The sequence below is a fragment of the Artibeus jamaicensis genome, unplaced genomic scaffold, assembly GCF_021234435.1.
Source record: "Artibeus jamaicensis isolate MK-2021 breed Jamaican fruit bat unplaced genomic scaffold, CSHL_Jam_final scaffold_625, whole genome shotgun sequence".
NCBI classification, from domain to species: domain Eukaryota; kingdom Metazoa; phylum Chordata; class Mammalia; order Chiroptera; family Phyllostomidae; genus Artibeus; species Artibeus jamaicensis.
In genome coordinates this window covers 5092378-5116996 of record NW_026522051.1, presented here as the reverse complement: position 1 = coordinate 5116996, position 24619 = coordinate 5092378, and the positions used below count along the sequence as shown (strand labels likewise).

The 24619-nt window shown below is 51.6% G+C and overlaps 1 protein-coding gene across 2 annotated transcripts in view; it reads left to right on the top strand.

The window, feature by feature from the left end:
- The window catches only part of ATF6 (activating transcription factor 6), a 92620-nt gene that overhangs the window by 51026 nt on the left and 16975 nt on the right, over nucleotides 1-24619 (top strand). For both annotated transcript variants that reach the window (XM_037150217.2, XM_053659343.1), the window contains exon 16: nucleotides 20248-20332. In XM_037150217.2, coding sequence (XP_037006112.2) covers nucleotides 20248-20332 — 85 coding nt within the window. The remainder of the gene's footprint in view (nucleotides 1-20247; nucleotides 20333-24619) is intronic.

Below are 24619 nucleotides of genomic sequence, written 5' to 3'. Positions count from 1 at the left end.
GGGAAACCCAGGGTGCCCTGCATTTGTGGTTCGCAGTGACACCTGCTGGGACAGTGGAGGGCCCTAGTGGTGACATCTCGGGTCTCTGCCCCCACACGCCCCTGCATGGGGCCCTGGGCGGAGCCACAGCAGCAGCAGGGGCAGCTGCCCTGTGGGCTGACGAGGCTCAGTGGAGAGGAAGGAGACGCAGAAATGAGGTCCGGCGCCCAGGAAGACGAGACGTGGCATACGTGGAGATGAGGCTGCTGCGGTGTGCGTTGCAGAGTGTGCCCCACGAGGGTGTTGTGACGCTCCGAGAGCGGACCGCCGAGGGGCAGGGCGCCCCCTGTGCCGCTTGGTCCAGACAGCGGTGTGTATCGGAAGTAGCGTCGAGCCGCCGCAGGCGCCACCCCGTCAGGCAGTTTGTGTCTGCAGGGAGGAGAGCATCGTCTGTTGGAGAGGACGGTCCTGCCTGTGAAGGGACCGTCGTGGTAGAGGAGGGCGGATGGCACTGTTTTCAGTGGGTGCCCCCCGTGTCTGCATTTGTGGAAGTGACTTCTCGTGCGTTTGCTGTGGAGAGGGCTGCTGGAAGGTGATGGACGCCGTTCTTCACCTTCTCGTTTTTGTAGAAGCCGTCCTCCTCCCGTTGGGGACCCGACAGGACACTTTCCTGTTGGGCCTCTCCGTTCCTGATTGATCACTGATCGCATCTCCGTGCTTTACAGAAAGTAAAGAGGAAGGATGAGCCTGAACCTCTCAGACAGTGGTCGTTGGAGATACCGTCCTGTTTCTTTCTGGTTTTAACAGTGGGGTAAAGAATGAATTTCACCACAACGAGCACAAACTATGTCATGGGAAAGGAGTTTGTTTCTCGAACCCTGGAGTGTGCGTCCTGTTCTTGCTAAGATGTAAAGGAAAGAAGTGAGGCTTCTTAAAGTGACCGCCCCACCCACTGTGTTGGTGTTGGGTGTGATGAGCCGCCTGTTGGACGGGGCCCCGCAGCCTGCCTGCTCCTTGAACCTGGTCCCCACGCCCCCACCCGCCTCAGCGGCATGGCTGCTGCACCCCGAGGTGGCTGCACCCCTGCTGTCCCTTCCACGCTCCTCAGAGATTCACCCCAGGCTGTTCACTGCCTGTCTCCCTGTTGTGGCTTCTGTTTTTCTCCTTTTTGACTGTTTTACTATGCTGTGGGGCAGAGGGTGGGGAGGTGTGATAGAAAATAACTTTTTTCAAGTCACTTTGAGTGTGGTATAGCTGATGCAATAATAAGAAAAAACCAGTCAAGTTTAATGAGTGTTTTTCTCAAGAAGGAGGTTACATTAAAGAATGTAGCAAAGGGAGCTCAGGGGCTCGGAACGGACTCAGGCGGGGGATGAAGCTCCGGTCAAGCAGGACACAAAGGTGACTGCCGAGGAGAGGGCAGGAGCACGCGCGGGCTTTATCAGCGCCACGGCAGACGCTGAGACGCATCCTTGTCCTTTGCTGACTGGGGACGGGGGCTTCTGTCTCTGTGGTGGTGGTTCTTTGGCTCGGTGTACTGTGAGTCACAGCTCCATGATCCCTTTTCCTTTCAATACTCCTTTTTCAGATGAGGTAGATGCCTGCTTGGGGAACATTTCTTTTAAAAAACAGATTTTATTTATTTATTTTTAGAGAGAGAGGGAGCAGGAGAGGGAGAGAAAAATCACTGTGGGCTCGCCTCTTGCCCACCCCCAACCAGGGACGTGGCCCACAACCCAGGCCTGTGATCTGACTGGGAATCGAGCTTGCAACCCTTTGGTTCACAGGCCAGCGCTCAGTCCACTGAGCCACACCAGCCAGGGCTTGGGGAACATTTTTTATTTTTCTTACACTCTTTGTGTTCACTGTCTGTCAAATCAGAGGTGGACACTTTGTCATTTCACCTGTTTCAAACACATACAGCACACCGTACCACGAGAGCCTGCATGGGGGTCCGGGCCGGCCTCAGAGAGACATCCCCTGCTTCCTGGCACCTTGTGTCTTCCAGGTGGAGGGCCTTTTCTGGGCATCGTGCCCCTTCTTGGTGTCTTACAAAGAGTTCATTACCAGTATTGCGTGCGTGGATTCTGAGGCCAGCCTCGAGCAATGCCAGGGTAGGGTCTCGCTGTGACTGAAGAAGCACAGGCAGTGCCCGCGGTCTTCTGGTCCTTGCAGCCACTGTGCTTGCTCCAACTCCGTAGCAGCCCCCGGGATTCCACCGCGCTCTGTTCCCCGCGGCCTCTTCCCTGCGGCTTACCCACCGCTCCCTCAGCCCCCACAGCAGGGCCTCCGGAGGTGCCTGTGGTGATCCCCCTGGGGCGCTGCCCAGAAAGCCCCGGGCCTGCCCCCCGAAGCCCAGGAGTGTGGCTGGCCTCTCACTCTGAGCCCGGGGCCTCTCGTCTGTGAGGCGAGGCTGGGGACCTCACGTCAACACCTTCTCAGATGCCCCCCCCCCACCATTCGATCGGAAGGGCGCGTCTTCTCATGGACCGCACGAGCCTCTTTCGAGCAGCACGTGTCACCTGCTTTCCATGCCCCGGCCTGTGCTGGTGCCAGCTTCTCAGGACCGCTCAGGTGCCTGCACTGAGACAAGTCATTGACGTCTGTTGGGTTTAAAGAATCTTGAGCTTGTGTTACTGACTCCAGCAGGGATCTCGGCAGTGCTGGCATCCAGCAGAAGTTCTCGTCAGAGGAGCGAGCCGGCGATGTGTCAGCTTATTCTTGTCTCTGAGTCAAAGCTTCACCACCAAAGACATTGCCTCGGTGAAACGTCGCGGGGGTACCCGCCATGACAGAATTTACTTATTAAAAAACTGTACTTACTCTTACGTGTTTAAAGTTAGTCCCCTTCAAAGTATCCTGCAATTGATACAAGTCACTTGTCAAGACGTTTTTCCACTGCTCAAAGCAGTTTTTGAACTCATCGATTTTAATGCCTTTTAGTGCTTCTGCTGTTTTTTGTTTCACCTTTTCCACTTTGGCAAAATGTTACCCTTTGAGGACTTTCTTCATCCAGGGAAACAAAAGTCATTTGGGGTGAGACCAGGTGACTAGGGAGTGTTGGGCATGGGGTCATGCTGGTTTTGGTCAAGAACTGCTAAACACTCAGCACGTTGTGGGCGGCTGTGCTCCCAAATCACCCGTCATGAAATGGGCAAACACGGTGAGGGAGCCTTCCCGAAAACTCACTTGAGCCGAATGCAGCCTCTCACAACAGCACCAGCTGGTGTACTGATACAGATGTGTTTCTAGAACACTTACCTAGAGGGGGAAACCTGTACAACAAGAGGCACACCCTCCAGAAGATAATTCCAGATATTTTTTGGTTCCTCCTCATTTAGTCAATTCCTGTGGCCACGAGGTGCTTGCACCCTCAGTTTTTAACATTTGGAAGAGATGTTCTGGAGTAGGTCGTTAGACCTCACCGCTTTCTTTTCTGGAGAAGGGATGGTGTCTAGTACCTGTGTGCATTCAGACAGCAGGAGCTGGAAACTTGGAACTTTGGACCAAGGATGGGAAAGGCTCGACTTGGTGCAGAAAGGTTGACGGTGAAGTTAGTGTTTCAAAGGGTTTATTCCCATGGAAGTCCACCTGAAAGAATGTCGCGGAATAGCGGTGGGATTTCCTAAGTGAAGGCTAGATTGAGGCTAGAAGAACGGTATATTTTTGTAACATGTATTACGTATTTCTTGGAAATTTATGAGTGTGTACAATTTTATACAACATCTTCAGAGAACAGAGGAGTTTCCTCAGTAATCACAGGCAGTAAGTTTGTAGTCTCCTTCGAAAGGGACAAGATCCTCTTGTTTGGGGTCTTTGTGACTAGAGCCTGTACATGGCCTTGGAGTTTGGCCGTTTTCTTACCTGCACTTTCCTGGCCTTTTAACTGGATTCTTTCTCCAGGTGGAGAAAAATGTGAATATGTGACTTTGGAAAGATAGTTGCTTTAAAAAGAAAGTCTTGTCTCAGAGGAGAGACTTTTAAAAAACCTTCTTTCAGAAGGCCTTTTCCTAATTAATTTTTTTGGTTTTTGATACGTATTTTGATATCGTCCCTCATGTATCAATTTTGCTTAGGAAACTACCCATTTTACTTAAATCCACAAATTATAGGTGTTATGATAAAAAGACCTACCAGTTTGATAGGTAAAAATGCTACCAGATCACTACTTTGACGTACACTTCCTTTCTGCCTTGGAGTTTATTACTCATGAAATTTTTATTGACTTCATCAGGGTGATGTTGGTTAATAAAATTATATAGGCTTCAAGGGTGCAGTTCTATAAAACATCATCTTTGTATTGTGCCGTGTGTTCACCACCCCAGGTCAGGTCTCCTTCATCACCATCCACCCCCCTTTGCCCTCTTCCACCCCCCTCCCCCACCCCCGCTTCCCCTCTGGTCTCACCCTCCTGTTGTCTGTGCTCCGGGGCTTTCGTTGTCTCTGCCTAGTCCCTTCCCTATTCCACCCGGCCCCTCAGCGGGCCTCCCTTCTGACAGCTGTTAATTAATTTTTAACTTACTTCGAAGTTCACGCTCCTTCAGGTCTAATGCACAGAATTCAAACAAGAGCAGTGCTGTCTTCGAAGCCACTGTGGCCTTCCTGCTGAGGTCAGCGACACCGCGTCCCTCCACTGTCTCGTGCCAGTGGCATTTAGACACTGACACCCTCCGCCATGTGACACCCAGCGTAGCTCACAGGCCTCTGCTCCTGTCCCCGTCAGTGTCTTAGATGTAACGAAGCGTGTGTCCCTGCTGCTGTTGCAGACCAAAGACAACGAGTCCAGGAGCGGTGAGGCAGCCTGTGGGGGACTTGCACGGTCCACGGCAGAACTGGGCAGTGCAGCCACAGTCCTGTCCTCATGGGCTGTGCTGCCCATTGGAGGACTGTGACCAGAGCCACTCTCCCCTGGAGACACCCGCGTGTTGTCCTCGCTGCTCCGGGGACAGTTTGTTGGTCGAGCCCTTTGTTAGGTTAACACTTCACCACAGTGAAGAAGAACTTCGTGGCTGGGAAGCTGCAGTGTAGCTTCAGGTTTCGATCCAGGGTGTAGGGTTGATATGCTTTGACAGTTTCTGGTTTCTTTTTAAAACAATAGGAAAAAATGCCTTCACTGTGTCTTAACAATGAAGGAGTTTAGCCAAGACAGTTACCACTTGAACGATTGGCACTGTGGAACCTCTCACCTCGAAGACTGGCCTCGTGCGTGTGTGTGTGTGTGTGTGTGTGTGTGTGTGTGGCACTGTGTTTACTGCGGGTTCTGTGCAGCGTGCCAGGGCCCCAAGGTGAGAAGAGTCGGCCCCGAGCTCCTCATTAAATGAGAGTTACTGTGAGGTTTGGGGGCTTGGTCCTTGGTCCCTGGCTCTGTGACAGACTGCTGGTAACCGAAAGAGGTCTGTTGTTTGGACTGTTCGTTGCAAAGTCGAACTGGTTGGGTGTTTGACAGATGGTTGTCCGTAGCCCCCGGAGCTGCACTCAGTGCAGACTACCCTTGGGTGCACAGGGCCTGCGCACAGCTCACGAGTGACATGACGTCCCTGGAGTCTCAGGAAGGTGGCAGATCATCTGAACAGGGACAGCTTTGCGGCAAGTCCTCATCGCTGTGCTCTGGCAGGCGGTCTTCATTCTGTCGTTGTTCTTCACAGACCCCTTCAGGTCGCATGCTCTCGGGGTGCCCGTTCACTCCATTCGGTTGTTTACAAGGCCCGGTGCCCGTCGCTGCAGACGGCTGGCCTGGGCCTCGCAGACATGGGCGCTCCAGCTGCGCCTAGTTGTGCCCTTCACCCGTATTTCTTGTACCCTGTGACTCAGAAGGGCACCAGGGTCACCAGGGACTGCAGAAACCAAGAGGGAAGTTGTTCTCAGTGGGTATTTAGAATGACTTGTAGCTTGAAGAACAATGCGGAGTTAATAATGTGTCATCAGCAGTGATGGCAGTGGACACCTAGCTGCAGAGCAGAGCCATTCCTGACAGACTCCAAGTCCCCCCACGAAAGGTGAGGTGCTGCGAGGGCCCCTGCCACGTCCCAGCGTCTCCCGGTGCGGAAGGAAGGGGCCTTTCCTGAACTGCATCCTTGGAGAGCAGCTGCTTTGCAGCACGAGGATGTGGGAAAGTGTCCTGTAAGCCGTTCGTCTGCAGACATCAGAGACCTGCTTTCTGGCCCAGACCCTGGGCTGACCCTGTGTGCTGTGACTGGGGGCAGGTCAAGGTCCCTCTGTCCTAGGGCACTTCCCGTCCAGCTCCGGGCAGCTGTGGTGTTCTCTGCATGTGCACGTGTGTGATGGAAGGACGTTAGAGCTCTCTGATCTGCTGGAGTGACTCAGTCTAGTGGAGTTAGTGTGCTTCAGTCATTTTGAAAAACCGCCGCGGCAGAACAAAAGGTCAAGTTGCAAGGTGGGCCCACAAGTTAGTGAGGTTGACTCTTCAGTAGCTGATGGTCTCTGAATTTAATGGTCACTTCTATAGTGCTTGCAGTGTGCCGGCCCGTGACCCTCAGAGCGCCCCTGGGAGGCAGGTGCAGCTGGGTCCTCACTCTGTGGACGGGCCCTGGAGGCACAGAGAGGCTGACTCACTTGTCCACCACGACCGGTTTGCAAGTGGGAGTTTGGTTCCGGGGTGTGTGCTTCTCTGACCGCTTCCCTCCATCGCCCTTACAAAGCTTTTCAACCCAGACGTCTCCCTACCTAAGACTTTAACCTGGGATTTCATCCCCATTGATCTGCCTGTTCACTTTGAGTTGCTTTCTGTTTACTTCCCGAAGAGTTCAAGACCAAAGACCAAGGCCTGTGGAAATCCAGCCACATGCACCTTAAAGCAGTGGCATGGGAGGAGGAAGTGCCAGCAGGAGCCAGAGGAAGTGATGGGCGTGGAGGAGGAGGTTGGGATGGGGGGAAGACTCGTTTATTTTAGACCCTGGTGGTCAGTGTTTAAAAAGGAGGCAGTCAGCAGCATCTGAGGTCACAGAGCCTGTGGAGAGTGAGAGAGAAGCCCCTTTTGGCATGTCAGCCTGGAAGTCAGTGGCGTCCTGGGACCGCTGTGATGGCAGAGCAGCCAGGGCAGTTGGGAGGAGGTGTGCAGGAAGCAGGTGGGGGGCGGGGCTGGCAGCGAGGGGAGCCGGGACTCTGCGTGTGTGTCCAAGGCAGGGAGGGGCACAGTGGCGAGGCGTCGGGTGAGCAGAGACTGTGGAGGAGAGGGGCGTGGCATGCGTTTCAGGGGCGCAGAGACAAGTCTGTGTTGGTTCCTCATCTGGACTGTTTTCTACTTAGAGCAAAGCATGGAGAAAGTTGAGAACAACTTTTGTTTGTTTATTTGCAGTAGAGCTGTAAGAAAATAGAAGAATATGGGATTAAAAGCAAATTTTTAAAAAATAAAGTAATGTTTAAAATATTGCTTAAAACATCAAAAGTCTTCTAAGTCTTACATAAGGAGCTGGTTTTTAATAACGGCAGAGAGTTTTAAAAATATAAGTCAGTAGAGCTATTTCTAGTGTAATTTGTAGATTGCCCTGGAGCTGTTCCTCTCGAAAGGCGGAAACGCAGCAGGGCAGCGGTGAGATCAGGCAGACGCAGGCGCTGTTTCTGTCACTGTCGCAGAGCTTAAGCAGAGCCTAGTTACGTACCGGGCAGCGGCCCTGGTCATTGGGAAAGGCTGGTGATTTACGATCTGTCTTTGGACGAAGGTCTGAAACACTGTGTCATTTCCTCCCCTGCCCGATGTGCAGCGATGTGTTCATTTCGGGCTCTGCTTTGTTCAACTCTGACACCCTGCGAGTCTGACACGGACACGCAGCCGGCGCTCAGCGGGGGGACTGAGCCTCACTGGGGTGTGGAGGCAGATCTCTGAAGGGCCTGCGGTGGGTGGGCCCTGGAGGCCTTCAGTTCGCAGCACAGCAGCCACCAGCACCAGACGGGCAGGTGGGCTCAGGCTCAGGGGTGGTGACTGTCGGACCAGTAATCTCGGGAGTTTCGCTTCATGTCTGTTTCCCTGGCCGGGCCTTGCACACCTGGGGGCAGGGACCCCTCTCGGGCACCGGTCCTACCCCCGTGTGCAGCCCAGAGCCAGGCCAGGGCAGGTGTCTCGCAGGTGATGTGTGAATGGACCAGCAGGGGAACAGGGTCCCATGTCCATCAGCCTCGCACTGGGTTCCCAGTTAACCTGCACTGTCACCACAGGATGGCGGTGGACAAGCATCATGAGCATTTTTGGGGGACCCACTCCATCTCAGGGGAACCCTAGGAGCCAGTCTCCGAAGGACAGTGAATGCAGATGCATTTTACAAAGGCCAGGCTCCTCTGCACGGAGCTGTGCACCGGGTGAGGCCGCCGTGTGGGCAGAGACACACGTGTCAGGGAGGGTGTTGAGCAGACGGGGCGCCAGGCTGAGCTCGGGTGCAGGTCAGCTGCAGAGCGATGGCACGCCGTGGCAGAGGCCCTCCTGTGACGTGTGTGGTGTCCTCAGCGGGCAGTGAGTCATCACCTGCACGACACTTACTTTGCTGTGGACGGGATTCAAGGCAAGCTTGTCGGTGAGAACTGTTAAATCCTGTGGACGGGATTCAAGGCAAGCTTGTCGGTGTGAACTGTTAAAGCAATATTAAAACTGAAACTAACGTGTATCTACAGAATGAACAGGCCTGTGTTACTTGGTTTAAGTTTTGTAGGTATTTCTCTTCTGATTCCATTTATTTTTGGAAGAAATTCAGTGACCCCTATTCTGCTAAGTGTGAGTCTGTCTTGGAGCTGGTGTCAGACGTTTACTTTGAAGTTCCTGAAGGAGATCAGTTCCATTTGTGAAAATGTGGTTCGAGATAGTGAACTTCACTTGTTTGGTGTGTGTCCCCGGAAGTGGGGCTGCTCATTCAGGGTGCCCAGTTCCGAGTTCTCAAGGGGCCGCCCCACTGGTTTCCACAGTGGGTTAATCTTTTCAGAACATCTCCAACTCTGGTATGATTGACACGTAAGAAACGGCACACATTTAAAGGTGCAGCTGGTGAGTTTTGACAGGTCTGTGAAGGTGTCACCGTGGCCACGGTGACCAGCTCGCCCATCTTTCCCAGTGCTCTCCTGTCACCAGGTGACTGCTGATCTGCTCCGGTTCCTGTAAATCATTCACATTTTAACATACAGTTTCATATGAGGGGATCCTACATGACGTGTTTTTTCCTCTAGCAGGCTGTGAGCCTCACCCACACCACTGCCATCTTCAGTGGTGTGGCGCTCCTTGCGTGGCGTCCACTGAGGGGCCGTGCTTGCGTACCTGCCCCTGTGGGCTGCTGTGAACACTGCCGACAGGACGTTGTGGGCCCTGTGTTCTCGCTCCTTTTGTGTCAGTGTGCGGGAGCACAAGGCTTGGCCGCACAGCAGGGGTGTGCGTAGCATTGTAAGCAGCTGGCACACTGTTTTCCAGAGGCTGCGCTGCGTGGCCCCCCCACCAGCAGTGAGCGGGGCTCGGGCCCCATGTCCTCCCCGACACCCACCGCAGCCGGTCATCTCCAGCTCAGCCTTCCTAAGAGGCGCGTGGAGCTGCCTCGTGGCGGCAGTCCACATTTTGATGGCCAGTAATTTTGACCTTCTTTTCATGGGCCTGTTCACCATTGTATCTCTCCGTTGGTCCACAAGTGTCTGTTCAAACTGAGTGGTTTTCTTATAACTGATCTGAGAGTCCTTTCTGTGTTCTGGGCCCGAGTCCTTTGTCAGACGTGCGATTCGGGTGTGTTTTCTCCCGGCTGCGCTGGTCCCTTCTGTGTCTTCCTCGGTGTTTTCAGAGGGCAGAGGTCGTTCACGTCGATGAGGTCCAACTGATCAGCTCTGTCTTTTATGGTTTGTGTTTTTGTTATCCTAAGAAATTGTTGCCTAATCCAAGGTCACAGAGATTTTCTCACCTTCTCTTCTGAAATGTGTATAGCTTTAAGATTTACATGTAGGTGTGTGGTTCGTTTTGAGTAATTTTTGTATTGATGCAGGGACCAATCAGAGCCCACTTCGTGCACGTGGGTGCCCATGTTGGCTGGTTTGCATCCAGCAGCCTCCACGGGAAGAACGACAGCAGAGCGAAATGTCAAGTCCGCACCGCGGCCTGTGGGGTTCTGTGTGAGTCTGGACTTCCTTGTTAGGTGGCGCACGGTGCCGGGGCTTCTTAGAGCGGCACCCTGTGATTGAACTTCTCCAACCTCAAATTTCCCGTCTTTATGCTTAACCAATGAATGTTATTTATATACTCTTTGGAAACATAACATATACTGTAGATAATTATGGCAAAATGTCACGGGTAGCAGAAGCTGTTGCCAAACCCAGACTCTGGCGCCCAGATGACACCGACTTGCAGCATGGCCGCTGTCATGCACTGTGCTGGGGGCTACGCAGGAGGGTGAGTGGAGAGGAACTGAAATGAAGTTCTCGTTGGAACATTCTGCTTTCTGTCTAATCTGCTGGTGGGTTTTTTTCCCTTTATTTAGTGAAAGAGAGACCTAGAATTTTTAAAACCATATGTATCGTGCATGTATGTGTGTGTTTACATGTGTGTACACACACGTTGTAGGCACTGGCTTAAAGAGCAGAGAGAGCACAGGGCAGAGAGAGGTTTCCCTGTAGCCTTGTGCAGCCTTGTTCAGAAATGAGAAAACGGTTTCCCACTCAGCTATGAGTCATTGCTTTCTGGTTTAGTGGAGAAAATAGCTTTTGGGGCTGAAACAGCATTTTTTGTAGGCGGCCATGTAGGCGGGGCCATGGGCCAAAGGAGTCTGGCTTCCCACCAGCATTGTTCTGCCGCCTCCAGACTCAAGAGACTTCGGGAGGCGCGGTGCAGGCCTCCAGGGGCCTTCTCACTCACGGAGCGACGAGCATGGCCGCCTTTTTTCTGTAGGTTCTGAGGTTCAAATGAAATAGTAAGTTGAGCACTAACACTGCACTAACACGTAGTAGGTATTCAGTGTGGGTCTGTTTCTCTCATCAGGGGGTTGACCTCTCGAGCATACGGTTGTAGTTTCAGGAACCCAGAAGTGGGCAAGAAGGGTGACCTCTCAGGGTTTTTGCGGCGGTGGCCCTCCTTGCCGTCTCTCTGTCCCGTGAGGTCCGTGAAGGCTGGACGTGGGTGGCTCAGGCCTGCCCTTCCTTCCTGTGGGAGAGAAGGAGTCGCACACTAGAAAGGGGGGGGCCTTCCACACACACACACACACACACAGCCGGAGTCTCCCTGAGAAGCGCATAGCCTGGTGGAGTAGCCTTTAGAAAAGGGATTTTAGGGTTCTTTTAAATGTTTCCTGTATTCTGATTCCACGTTCATTTATCGTGATGTCTAGACTTAGATTACATATGGAAAACTAACAGCAGACACCAGGTTTTCTGCAGTTCTTAGGGTTTATTCAAATTGCCTGCACACATTGATTTTGATGGATTCAGAGACATTAGCTGGTAAGTGAAAAACTCTGTAGCCTTTAATCTGACTTTTCCAATTGATACCAGAGAAGCCTGAGGCCTGATGTGTCGCGAGTTCGCCCAGGAGATAGAACAGACATCGTTGCCATGTGCAGTGTGGAGCCGCTCTTGTCTTCCTGGGGATGTTAACAGCACGTACACATGATCACACACAGATTGAGAACAACGGCATCAGCACAAGTTCACTGGTTGTCGGTGCCGTGTAACAAGGCAGTGAGTCCTTATTTGGATGAAGCCTGTTACTTGGCATTTTTATGTGTAATAGAAGTCCATACATTATTAAGAAGATCAAAAATTAATGATAAAGTAATTTGATTTCAGATTGTAAAGCAGTTCAAGTCTAGTCAGATGAAACAAGTCTGAGGCTTTGGGGTCAGCTTTTTAGTGATAAAATTTATCTTATTTTTTAATATAAAATATAAGCACATATCATACCCTCCCCTAGAGAAAGAAGGGTCCAATTCCTGTGTGAGCACGATTGCCGATGGTTCCTAAGCCCTCATCCTTGGAGGGTGACCTCCCCGACCCCAGGCTCTGCCTGTACTGGGGAGAGAGCACGGTGTCTCCTTGAGCAGGTGCTTGTTAGCACCCAGACGAGTCCTGACGCAGTGTCTTTATCAGTGTTTTTATTGGGTTTCACTACACCTTTCTGTAATCGATGTGAGTTTAAAATGTAAATCTAAGAAGTCATATTTTCCATTCCCAAAATGTGAATCTTACTTTCATTTTGAAATAAACAGTTCTATATTAAGAACGTAATGGTAGTAATAAATACCAAGTTCAGAATTTTTTAGAGTAGTGCCTTTATTGTTCTTTAAGAGAAAGTATAAATATGAGATATCTTCAGAGCATAAACGGTTTCCTCAGACCTTTAAGAATTAATTTTATCATCCAGAAAAACTATTCATGCTAAGTGTGCCTATTTCAATAACTGTTTTACTTTTATAATTATAAATAGTTCTTTTAAATGCAGCTCTCTGCAAAGAATGTTTATTTTTATCGAGATTTAATCAGTTCTGCTGTCATTCATCCAACAAAGTGTTTGAGTCGCCGCGGTGTTCCAGGCATGTAAATTCTTTGGCTTTTTTCTTTCTGTTTTTGCTTTTGACTAGTACTGTTGCTGGTGAAAGCCATTTGAGGCATTAGAAACTCATTGTACATATTTTGTGTATACTGGTCTAAAAACTTAAGCCCCAGCTAGTGAACGCAGCATTTGAACGTGGAAGTGGCCGTGGAGGAATCAAAGCCTTCGTGCAGCCCCCTGACCCTGGGGATCGCGGACGGGTGGGTTCGGGAGCACCAGCCCTGGGGGCGCCTGTGGAGACAGCACGAGATGATCACTCAGCTGTAGCAGTTCTGCGCTTAGGCATTTTGTTACCTCTTCCTCTCTCCGTTGAAATCAAGTATTTTCGCCAAATAAAACGGGCCCCACACAAACCAGAGGCCATCGGGAAGCAGCAGGAGCACGTGTCGGGCCAGAGCCCCCGTGTGCACCACTCTGGTGCCTCCCGAGGCTGCGGGGCCGCTTTGCAGGGACACACAGCACTGTGCAGCCACCGGTCCTCGGGGGGCCGAGCTGCATGGCCACTGGTGGGGTGGTGGCACATCCCTAGTCAGAGCGGACATGGGACCCCATGCCCGCCGTTGGTGGCAGAAGGGAGGGCCAGGTCTCCTTCCTCTCGTGCAGGTCCCAGGAGACCTCGGCCCAGAAGAAGCCCTTAGCGGTCCCGAATGGCCTTGCGTGGGAGGTGGCCCCGGCCAGCAGTTTTCCAGAGAAAGAAAGAAAAAGTCACCAGAGGGTCCTGTCTCTTCCGCTGGGCAGGCTCTGTCTGAGGAATTTTACCTGATTTTGTTCCTTAATTCACTGATTCACTCAGCGTGTTCATTGGACATTCATTATTACCAGGCACCAAGCTACCACAGAGTACGTAAACATGAGCAAGTGGAAATCCTTGTCTTCAGGGATTTATTATAGTGGAGAAAATTGACTTGTAAATCAAAAATTACAGCGCTGTGATAGGCACTATAAGAGAGGCGTGCACAGCACTCCCAGGTGACCCACCAAGTGGCTACTGGTTCTGATGCATTTACTGTCCCCGCGGTTTGTGGGGGTCACGCATTTGGCCCAGCAGTGTTGCGAGGCAGACACTGTTGCTCTCCTCAACTTCATCTGTGAAGGAAGAGGGAGAGGGTGTGTTGGGAGGTGTTCTTGAGCTCGTTGTGCAGTCGGGTGGAGAGTGGGAGGAGGGTGAGGGAGGTGAACCCCTGGGAGCAGGGCACAGGCTGCTGGACACAGGCTGGTTCCGGGAAACAGAGGCAACAGGAGCCCCTTGGACTGGCCGGGACCAGGGGCCCAGAGTTCAGCCCGCCCCGCAGAAGACGGGGAGGACCACAGACGTGTGTGTTGGAAAGAAATCACCGTCACTCTGCACCCGGTGTTGGAAGAGCCCTCTTTCTTTAAAAGAGGAACTTCTCCGGCACTGATTGATGTTGAGGACATAAGATCAACCAACTGGAAACAGCTTTCTGGTTTTACAACTACAGAAGTAAATAGTGGTGTAAATTAGATATAGATAATATCACACTGGTGCAATTCAGGTCAGCAGCATGCAGTCATATGACATGTGCTTGGGAAAGTCCCAGCCCAGGGGGACGGTGGTGCTGACCGTCATGGGGTGGGTCCTCTCTGGCCCCCGATGAAAAACTTGGTTCCAGCTGCTTGGGGAAAGGAGACAAGGACTAACGTCCCTAGTAAGCTTGACCCTCTCACCCTGTTCCAGGAGTGGCACTGCCACCAGACCCACTGGGAGTGGCATCGCCGCCTGGCATCGCCCAGCAGTTACCATAGGACCCTGCCCGTGCATACGCCCACAGTTTTAGCATTGGAGTGAAGGCACACAAACAGCCCCTGGGGGCTGATGGGCTCCCGCTGGTGAAACAGGCCTGGAGAACTCACCGTTCACCTGAAGCAAGTACCTTCCTCCAGGGATTCTGTAAGCGAGGACGTGCCGGCATCCTGGCCAAAGCAGCTTAGAAGTCAGGAGTCCAGGACCTGGTGTGTCCCAGACTGTACGGGTTGTGTTGCTCGTCATGGACTCAAGAGCCGGGGCTGCTGCTGAAAGGCTCCGCTGAGAAGTGGCCCTGTCCAGCAGAGTGGCTGTGCCCTTGCGCTTGCTTCACCTGTGCCCTGGGACGTGGCCCGAGGCGCTGGGCGGCCATGTCACTGCGGATTTCATGCCCAGTCCTTTCAGTACCATTCATTGATTTTTCTTTCGGGGAGCAAGTGGGGACAAACCATCTGCTACAAGGCCACAAGGTGGGCCCAGGAGGAAGGACGACTGTTTTAAAAGCAGTTTTATAGGTAAATGTTGCCCTGGGCTTTTTGTTCTGTTTTGTTTAATGGTACTGGTGACATGGAATGGTCAGGGGCTCCTCCAGAAAACCTCATGTTTAAAAGAAAGTTAAATGAAGCTTCTCCTAAAGAAAATTGCTGCTTTTACACCATCACTGTTTTGGGTCTTTTGCAAGGAAAGGAGTTTAAGGGGCGTGTTTAGGTCATTGTAGGTCTCCAGGTGAGCAGATTGAAGTGAGACTTGGCTTTGACGTTTCAGGGTGGCCTGCCTCTGCTGCCCTGAGGCCCAGTGTTCAGGTGTCTGGGCTTCCCCTGCTCAGTTGGACTGTTACTGCACCTGATATTCTTCAGCTCTGCCAGGAAAGGAAAACGAGCCTATAAACAGCAGTGGACCCTAAATGCTCTAAAGAAGTGGACACGAAACCTCTCTGGGAACGGAGAGGAATCCGCCAAAATGGCTTCCTTGTGCGGCCTCTGCCATTGCAGCACCTCCTCGTTTGGACTTTGGTGTGGTCCCGGCTGAGCCCTCCGTTCTCCACTTCACACCTTCTTTCCTGCAACCGAAGCGCACCCCTGGCCCCTTGGAGTCGCCCTCTCACGCTGGGAGGCCCTCCTTTACCCCGCAGCCCCCGAGTCTGCCAGAAGGCTCCGGGCCTGAGTGGGCCATAAATGCTGCGCAGAGCCAGTGCCTGTGACGGCAAGAATGGTTTGTGTGCGGCGCGGAGGGCCTCCCTTGCGCAGTGTTTGAAAAAGAAGCGTCTCTGGGTCTGAGCTGCACCCGTCCCTGGGGGCGGCTCGGGGCCCATCAGGGACGTGCTTAGTGACCCCTGGCTGACTCTGCGTTTTCCTTTTCCTTGTCTGAAGCAGTGAGAAGACGGTGAAGGTGGATTAATTGAGGACATAAAATTCTGTTCCAGTCACCTTGGCTTTTGTACTTTATCTGCAGTTCCAGCTAGAAAATGGGCCTTATACTCACTAACATGGATGTGAGTGTTTGTCTTTTCTAACCTGTAGAGATAAGGGAAGTTTGCAAACTGGTTCAGTGGAAACATTATTGTCAATGTAAACTCCTGAAAAATGAAACCACAGGTAAAATAAATTTAGAATTTTGCTGAACTTCTTGGAAAGCCTGAGGCTTTCAAATCTGACCTTAACAACAACAAAAGTTATTACCTAATAGGAAGATCTCTGTTTGCATTTGACACCCCCACCTGCCCTCTGAGAGTCGTGTCTCCCCCGCGCCCGCCCCCCCCCCCCCCCCCCCCCGTTTCCCTTGTGCCTCTTCCAGGTGCGTTCACACCCGGTGGCAGCTGCGCTGGTGCACAGGTGAGGGCGGACAGTGTCAGGCAGGGCCCGGCCTGCTCGGATTCCCACTACAGTTAGTTCTCTGAGGTGTGAAGTGTCTGTTCTGAGGCTTGTTCCTTTTACTCTTAAACTGTCAAATCCTAGGCCAGATGGAAACAAAGTCTCTAATACGCAGGCATGCCTCTGACCAGGAAAAGGGGCGTGTCCTTAGTAGTTACAGACCTTTGGTATTTGCATTTCCTCTGTTCTCACTAAATCAAGCCCAAGTAGAGCTGGACTACTTTTATGAAGTTCCTATTTCTGCAAAAACTAAGCCCTTTGTGGTTTTCCCCTTTCTTGCAAATGGTTGCAAAATCTTTTATAATAATAAACATATCTTATAAACTGTTATAAAAACATAATACCCAATATAAATCATTTCCCTATTATTAGTACTTAAATCCCTCTTTTCCTTTAAAAAAAAACAGCTGAATTGAGAGTGTGTATTTTGATTTTTGCTGTTAAGAAATGGTTTTGAAAATTCATTTTGAAGTTAAATACAGTTTAAATTCCTTTTGTAATTCATGAGAGCTACTGACTCAGATTCGATTGAAAACTCTAAGTTGGTAGATCTGGCTTTAGAACCGAGTGAAATACCTTTCTTGAGTAAAAGAGGCTTAATTTCAAAGTTCTTAAGCTGTGGAGCTTCACTTTTTAAAAATTACTGAATTGTTTATAAATTTTTGGCTTCTCAAGGCAACATTTTAAAAAATAGTCTATGGAGTTTTCATGTTTATACAGGATTTTTACCATACGATCTCAACCATTAATAGATAATTGTGGTAAGTTTTAAATATTTTTTAATTTCAGAAGGACCATCTTGTTGCTCTGAAATTTGTAAAATAAACAGAGAGAAATCACCCATAACCCACTAGTTCAGTGAAATTAACAAAGTATTCATGTGGGTTTCATTTATTTAAGAACATACATAATGTTTTTACATCACGACAACATGGATTATGCATATTTTTGTAGAGGATAAACATTTGTATTTAAATCCAGTCTTACCAGTATTATCATTTTATTTGACTGAAATCTTCAGGTTCAGACAGCCATAGAGAAACCCCCTTTCTCTGACTCGGAGGGTTCCGAAGGCTGCCCAGCGCACCCGCGAGGCTGTGGTCAGAGGCAGGGCTTTGAGGAAAGTGTGGGGAAGGAGGGGACTGGGGCCTCTGGGCGTCGAGAGCCGGGCTTCACGCTGCTCTGGACTTGGGTCTCCCTGGTGGCACCGGCCAGGGATCTGCGATCGTTTTATTATTCAGTGCCTTCCAGCCCCCGCCCTGAAGAAGAGCATTTAATTGCCTCTCTAAAGAAAACAATTCCTGCTTCCCTACTTCGTGGTGAGTAGGAGGGAACTCCGCTTCCTGTTAACATTAAGACATTTCTGAAAGATGCTATTGTGCATTGACATCAGGGTTTTTTGGTTTTTTTTAAATTACTGATCTTTTGAAAACACAAAGAACTCAGTCAGTCACAGAAACAGGTGCTGGGCCAGCCTTGCCTGACACATCAGCACCTGCCCACGTGGGGCGACTGAGGCTGTCCCGGGAAGTGGGGGCTCCGTACCCCGTGTCGGGGGTCACCCCCACCTCAGATCCCCGAGTGGCACCTGCACATTTGTAGGTCTCTTCTCTGCTGCTTCGTGGTGGTCTGTCTTCAGGTTCCTCGAGGTCACTCCGCAGACTTGGGTCAGGGAAGCTTTGAAATCCCAGTAGCTTGAGCGTGTGGTCCTGTTGGGCAGGTGGCGGCCTCAGTGGCCTCTTTCACAGAGCGGGTTGTGCGGCCTAGTCACCGTGGAAAGCAGGCGGGAGCAGTGAGCAGAAGTGAACCCACCACCAGAAGCGGGTCCCTCTCACAGTTGGGCCATGCCCGTCAGCATTTACTTAATCTCACTTCATGGAGTTTTACGTCAGCTTCAAATAACAGTGCTTTCAAAGTGTGAAGCATTTTGGAGTTGTTGAGTAAATCCGTAGTTTCCAATTTAGGTTTCTGGGGTGGAGAGATGCACTCTTGCCCCTTAATCTTGCAGATGAAGAAATGTGGGGCACCCGAGGGCATCAGTCCTGCCGTGTGTGAGGAGGGGGGATCTGAAGCGGAGCCTCTCCTGTCCCCTGTATGGCCACCCCCCGCCCCCACCTCACCGTCAGCTGTCGAGGTTAAAAGAGACATTCTAGAAATACGCACCCTGGCAGAATACCACAAATCAACATGCCCTACGAAGTTATTTTTGCTGTGAAATTCAAGAGAAGTTGAAATGTTTCTAAACCAGAACAGGCTGTAATATTTTCAATTACAGGAAACTTAGAGAAATTTGAAATTAATCTCTAAGATTGTGTGAAATGTAACTTAGTTTTGGTTGTAAAAGGGACCCCAATCACACGAAACCCAGGGGTTTCAGCACAGCCAGACCCTCCCTGTGGAGGGGCTCCTGGCCACGTTCCATATGTGAGCCTTCTTTTTTGTAGATAATAATGTGTGGGGCTTGTGTTTTTTCTGCAGAAGCGACCCCTTTGTTTGAAATTTAATGAAGAGAAAGTAGGAGAGACTGTGTTGAGGAAATGATGTTGGAAGACTGAGCTTCAGTACTGCATCCAGACCTCAGCTGCAAACTCAGACTTAAGGCTGAACTTGACCTTCTTAACCCATGGCCAGCGGCATGTAACTGTTTATTTTTACAGCAGCTGTAATTGGGGGCTTGCAAGTGTGTCGGTTTGTTTTCTCATTCAGTTATGTTTTAATTGTAGGATTTGTAAGTTTCGTGGCATGAAGCTCAGCAAAAGCTGGTTTTTCCTGACTGTCATATGTTATCTTACTCTCAGAAACTGGTGTCTAATGATGCATTAAAACACCGCCTCCTGCAAGGCTGGGACCTTCAGCCAGGTTCACTCTTCACCCCTTAAGAAAATGTGTTCTCTGGGAAATGTTGCCCCACATGAGGCAAAGCACTCAGTTACTGGAAATGTCGGCTCTCCAGTTCTTTTCATGTGTGTTCATCTCTGTGTGTTTTCATGTTCTAGATTTTTCCTTAGCTTTGCTGACAGTTACATTTCGTAATCACATGGGTTTTGAACTAGGCTGCGCTGAGTTCCTCTCACTCTCTGCCATGTCCTGGCCTCCGTGTTGGTGAGTCCTGTGTAGCAAGTGTGTGAAGTGACGATGAGGCAGATGAACAAAGGAACTGGAAGCTGGAGGGTTAGTGCACGTCTCCGAGGCGTCTGGATTGTCCTGACCCCCCCATGGAAACGTCATGTACCTTCGTGTCTTTTCGTTGTGACTTTGTTGCTTTTGGTGGGAAAAAGGAGTTCTTGAAAACAGTAGTTAATACCCAAGTCGTAAGTCATACTCAGCCTTGGAGTACCTGTGAGGTACGACCCTTTTCGAACACTCACGCCTGCCTTTGGACAGCCACGCTCCTCTGGGCTTGCTCTCACTTTCCGTGTGTGTGGCGGGACTGAAACCTCGGAGGCCCTGGCCCCCCGGGGAGCATTGAGGGCCGGCAGCGTTACTTGTGGTTGGTGCTCAACACGCGTTTCTGCTGTTTAAGAGCGAGCCTTGTGCACCCTCTTTGGTCACGCGGACACGGAAGCCTGTCACCTGTGTCTGCTTCACAGGGACGCAGAGGCTGAGTGGCACAGCCAGGCCCGGGCCCTGCTTCCGTCTTGCCGTGTGTGGTGGTGATCTGGGATCATGGGTTTCTTGTGGGGGGGAAGACGTCTGTCTTCCTAAAAAGAAGTTTGAGAATGACTGTTGGGTCGATAACTTCAGGGCTCTGACTTTGTCTGGACTGGCTCCTCATTTCTGGGGGCTGGAGACAGACCCGGATCCTGGATCAGAACCTGTTTTGTGGCAGAACCACAATTAAAATCTTTTAATCTGACCACATGACCAGCACTCTCCCTGGTGTCCCGCAGCGAGCGCCCCACCAGAACCTGGGGTGTTCCAGCGTTCTGTCCGGAGTGATAGACGCCCATTCCATACCTGTTTGCTGCACCATGAGTGAAGCAGTGGCGAGACGCCCTGATGTCCATCGTCCGTAGATCAAGGTCAACCGCCCCGAATGTTGGCCTCTTGGACGCCCTGACTTCGGCCTGTTGCAGAACTGGGCCCGTGTTTAACAGATTGTTTGTTGTCGCCCTTAGGATCACCTGCTGCTGCCAGCGACCACCCATAACAAGACCGCAAGACCGAAGATGTCGATCGTGCTGCCCGCCATGAACGTCAGTGGTGAGTGGCTGTCCTGGGTCACGGATGGCGTGAGAGCGCTTGGCGGGGCCGAGGCTCTCTGGGTCGGCCGAGAGACACTTGCAGGGTTCAGCTGGTCACGTGCATATCCACGCGTTGACTGTGAAGCATTTTCCACTATTTTCACAAGATATTATTTTTAAATTTTATACTATTTTTAAGTATTAGACTTAAAGTTACTTTTTAAATTAATACATTTTTAAAAGAAAAAACCAGTGCTTTTTTTTTTTTGTCATATTGGAAAAGTTAGCATGCTGACTGTCTGCAGACTTGGCGCCTGGGACCTTTTGGGTTCAGATGCCAAATGAAAGCCCCAAGAGGGACCTTGGGGTTTGTGTTTGAGAACTCAGAGCAGTTTCTGGCATTATGCACATGGCAGTATCATTTCCAGACCAGTCCTCAGAAGTCTCTCTGTATTTAATCCGTTATACCAAAGAACTTGGCACTGGCAGTGTTGTGTTGCGTTTGTGTGTTAGTGCTGTTAACTAGTGTGCGAGTCGGACGGTAGCACTTTTAGACCGTCCGGAGATGGCTCTGCCAGTGGCTCAGTTGGTTGGAGTGTAGTCCTATGCACCAAAGGTTGCAGGTTCAATCCCTGGTCGGGGCGCATATGGGAGGCAACTGATTGGTGTTTCTCTCTGCCCTCTTTCCCTTCCTCTCTCTCTAAAATCAATAAACTTATCCTTGGGTAAGGATTTAGAAAAAGAAAGACTATCCGAAGATGTTAAGGCAGAGAGCACTTGTTTAACATTCTCGAGAAGGGAAAAATAAGAGAAACAGAAATTTCTACTCCAGAAAGCGAGCCCCGTGGGAACATACAAAGCACTACAGAAATGCAGCGAAGGAGAGATTGCTTCAAGCTGTGTTCCCATGGAGCGGGGGCCGACTTCCTCCTGCTGCTGCAGGCCAGGGCCTGCTCACCGCTGCTCTGGTGCCTGTGCTGGGCTCTCACGAGACGGGCTCTGACACCGACGGGAAAGCGGGGGCCGCCGCCGCCTCGGGCCCCGTGTCAGAGCACCGGGACCCCCGGGAACTCTGTGTGGTGTCAGAGGCTCCTGGGGTCTGAGGAAGGCAGACAGGAGAGCCCTTGGACTAGCTCTCAGTTGGCCCCGTCCACTTGAAAACCAAAACTGTGAGGTTGAGGAGCACGTCTTCTTCCTGCAGTGAAGGCGCAGCCTTGACCCCGGGTGTGCATCTCACGCCCCCCGACCACAGGCTCAGGAAACAGCCTTGTTCTCCGGCGCCGGCCCCTGGGCTTCTCCATGTGAGCCGGAGTCAGCGTCTCTGGCTCCAAAAGGCTCCCATCTTCCGCCGCAGCCAGGCAGTGCTCGTGTGGCCTCATTGCTGTGATGGTGGCCCTTTCGCAGGAGGGTGCGGGAGCCGTGAGCGCACCCGTCTCTCTGAAGCCAGAAACAGTGCGATGCTGTTCAGCTCTGCTTGTCTTGGCCAGGGGACTGATTTCTGAAAACAAGCGTTTCATGGGTTTGAAAAGTACAATCATTGGAGGCTCATTTCCTTTTTAATATGGTTTGGATTTCTCTGTAAATAGTTTTGTTTTTTCTCTTTAGGGCATAGTAACCTATTAGGAAAGTTCAGGTTCCAATTCAGGAGTCACAGGCTGTGTGCACACCGGGGGGCCGTCCTCAGGCCCCACCTCCCACAGGCTGCTGCTCCCACCTGAGGCTCCCTGAGCCCAAGGCGTGGGGGGAGGGGACCGAGTCCCTGCCCGACTGCAGCCTCCACACCGTCTCCCCCGTCCTCTGCCATGTCCCTTGAATCCTTCAGGTGTGTGACGGACCTCTGTTCCTTCCTGGTTGCTGTGTTCTGCCCCCTGCTGACCCCACACGTCTCTGCCAGCCCTGCGCTACCTCACCCACTCCTGACCTCATGACCTTTGTCCTCTGACCCTACCACTTTTTCTGTGTCCCTCGTGCCCACTGTGGAAAGGTGTGCCTCTGTACCTGGCTAGATTCCATGCCCCTCCTCAGCCCCTCTTCTTCCCCACTGGCTAATTCTGTCCTGCGTCCCACTTGTCTGTGAAAATCCCACGCTTGCTGAACCCAGCTGTCCTCTCTGTCTTTAGCTGGAAATCGCTGGCAGCAGCCTTGCCAGGCCAGCAGAGCTGTTAACCCCAAGGAGCTGTCCCCAAAGAGGAAGCCTGTCCTTCTCTCCTTAAACCCCCAGCAGCCCGGCCTGCTGGCGTATTCCAGGCCACTTCCACCCTCGCCTACGTGGGTGCCCGCCTTCCACCAGGCTGGGCTGGGTGTTGCTGGGCCTCCTCGTCTGCCTGGGGAGGTGACAGTGACACTGCCCTCCCTCTCAGAGGTGCGGAAAGACTCGAGTCGGGGAAGGTGCTTCAGGTCGTGTAGCCACAGTGAGGGGGCCACTCAGTCCCCGCCATCACTGTCAGCACCGTCACCGTCCTCTGAGGCCACTCCGTCCCTGTGGATCCGTGTCCCAGTTCCTCTGAGGTCAGAGTCTCCACTCCGCCCTTGAGCCCTTCCTGCCTGCGAGAGCAGCTCCTTCCTGCTGGCTGGTTCTGTCAGCTCTGCCCTGGGGGACACCTGGAGTCCCTGTGCCTCTGTCTGCCTTGTGCCCCAGTGGAACCTGCAGGAGTGGCTTGTCCGTCCTACCCTCTCCACCCTGGCTTTTACCCCTCACTGCCCCGAGAAGCTCTTGCAGGAGGGTCACTGCGCCAGGCTCTTGCCAAAGCCAAAGGCCACTCCTCTGTTCCCTCTACCGGCCTCTCGGTGGGTTGCATGGCTGACAGTTCCCTCTTTTCTCCATCCTCCAGTTTTTAGTTTAAAAAATGTCAAATCGACAGGACATTTGAGAGGTGAATACAGCAAGTATCTGGAGACCCTTTACCTAGATTTCACCAGTTGTTAACCTTTTCCCACACTTCATCTTTTTCTGCTTGTCTGTCTGCATTCATGTATTTTTTGAGCCATGTGAGAGGAAGTTGCAGGCATTCTGACACTGGACCCCCAAGTGCCTGAGGATGGGCCCCTGAAAGACAACACGGCGTTGTCCTTGTGTGTGTGCACGGCGGTGCGGCCACACCATGAGGAGCTCACCGTCGGCGCTGAACGGTGGGTCTGCACCCCAGTTCCACTTTGGCCCCAGAACGGTCTCTGAGTCTCCCTTCATCCGAGGGAGTCTTCACACCAGAGAATATTGCAGTGAAATAAAACCCTCATTACAGTTTAACAAAGCTTTGAAAAAATGATTGTAGACAGTTTGCAGAGCCATGGCGATGAGTTAAAAGTGCTATTTTTAAAACAGGATTCTGGAAGTTTTTGCGCTAAAGTCAGCATTTCCCACTTTTAAATTATTTTCACTTATGTTGTGGTAAAACTGCTCATTTCCTTCTTGATAAATAATCCAGCAAAATAGAACATAGAGGAGAGTTTTTGAATGGTCGCCCCTTTGTAGAGATCTCCCCTCAGGGCGCGAGTGCAGCAGATTGGTCAGTAACTGGTCCTGCAAGACAGTTCCGGTGGAGCTCCCCGCCCCGCCCCCGCCGTGTGTCAAATACGCAGTCGGCGTGGCCCTGAGGGGTAACCCGGCTGATTCCACCCTGTCACTAGAAAGGGCCTGAGTAGGTAAACAGATGACTTCAAGGCTCCACAGTCAGGATGTTTAATCTCCGAGTCATTTCCATGCAGAGAAAACTGAGATCTTACTGGCAATAAAACACCTTAGTCGGAGAGGACATAACAAGGGCAGGACACAAACCGACCGAGTGACGGTCGGAGAATGGTGACATGCCTGCCTCGGTGACGGTCTCCCCCGGGCGCTGTCGCAGAGAGGACCCTTGGGACCATTCCCGTGGAAGACACTTCCCGCTGAGGGAGGCCCGTGCCCGGAAGTGGCGCCTCTGCTCTTGGAAAGCGTTTGTCCTCCAGACCCGCAGGTGACCTGTGTTTAAAGTGTGTTTACAACGTGTTTCTGTTGCAGTTCATCCCATTCAGGGCTGTGGAGTCGCGTCCTGACAGTCGGGTGCACGAGTCTGAAACCACGTTTCAGGTTTTTAGTGAGAAATGGATGTGCCGTCTGCGCCGTGGCCACTGCCACAGGCACGGGTGACGTTCCACCTGCCTTCTGGACAGAAAACACTGGTCTGCTAATGTTGCGTAACAAGCGAGTGCAGCGAGGGGTGTCAGCGTTCACTGACATGCTCCGTGAGACCTTCAGAAAGCCCTGAGTTTCCGTCCCGAGCCCGTGGGCTGCACTTGGAGAAAATAGTCACCAAGGGGGCCAAGTGTG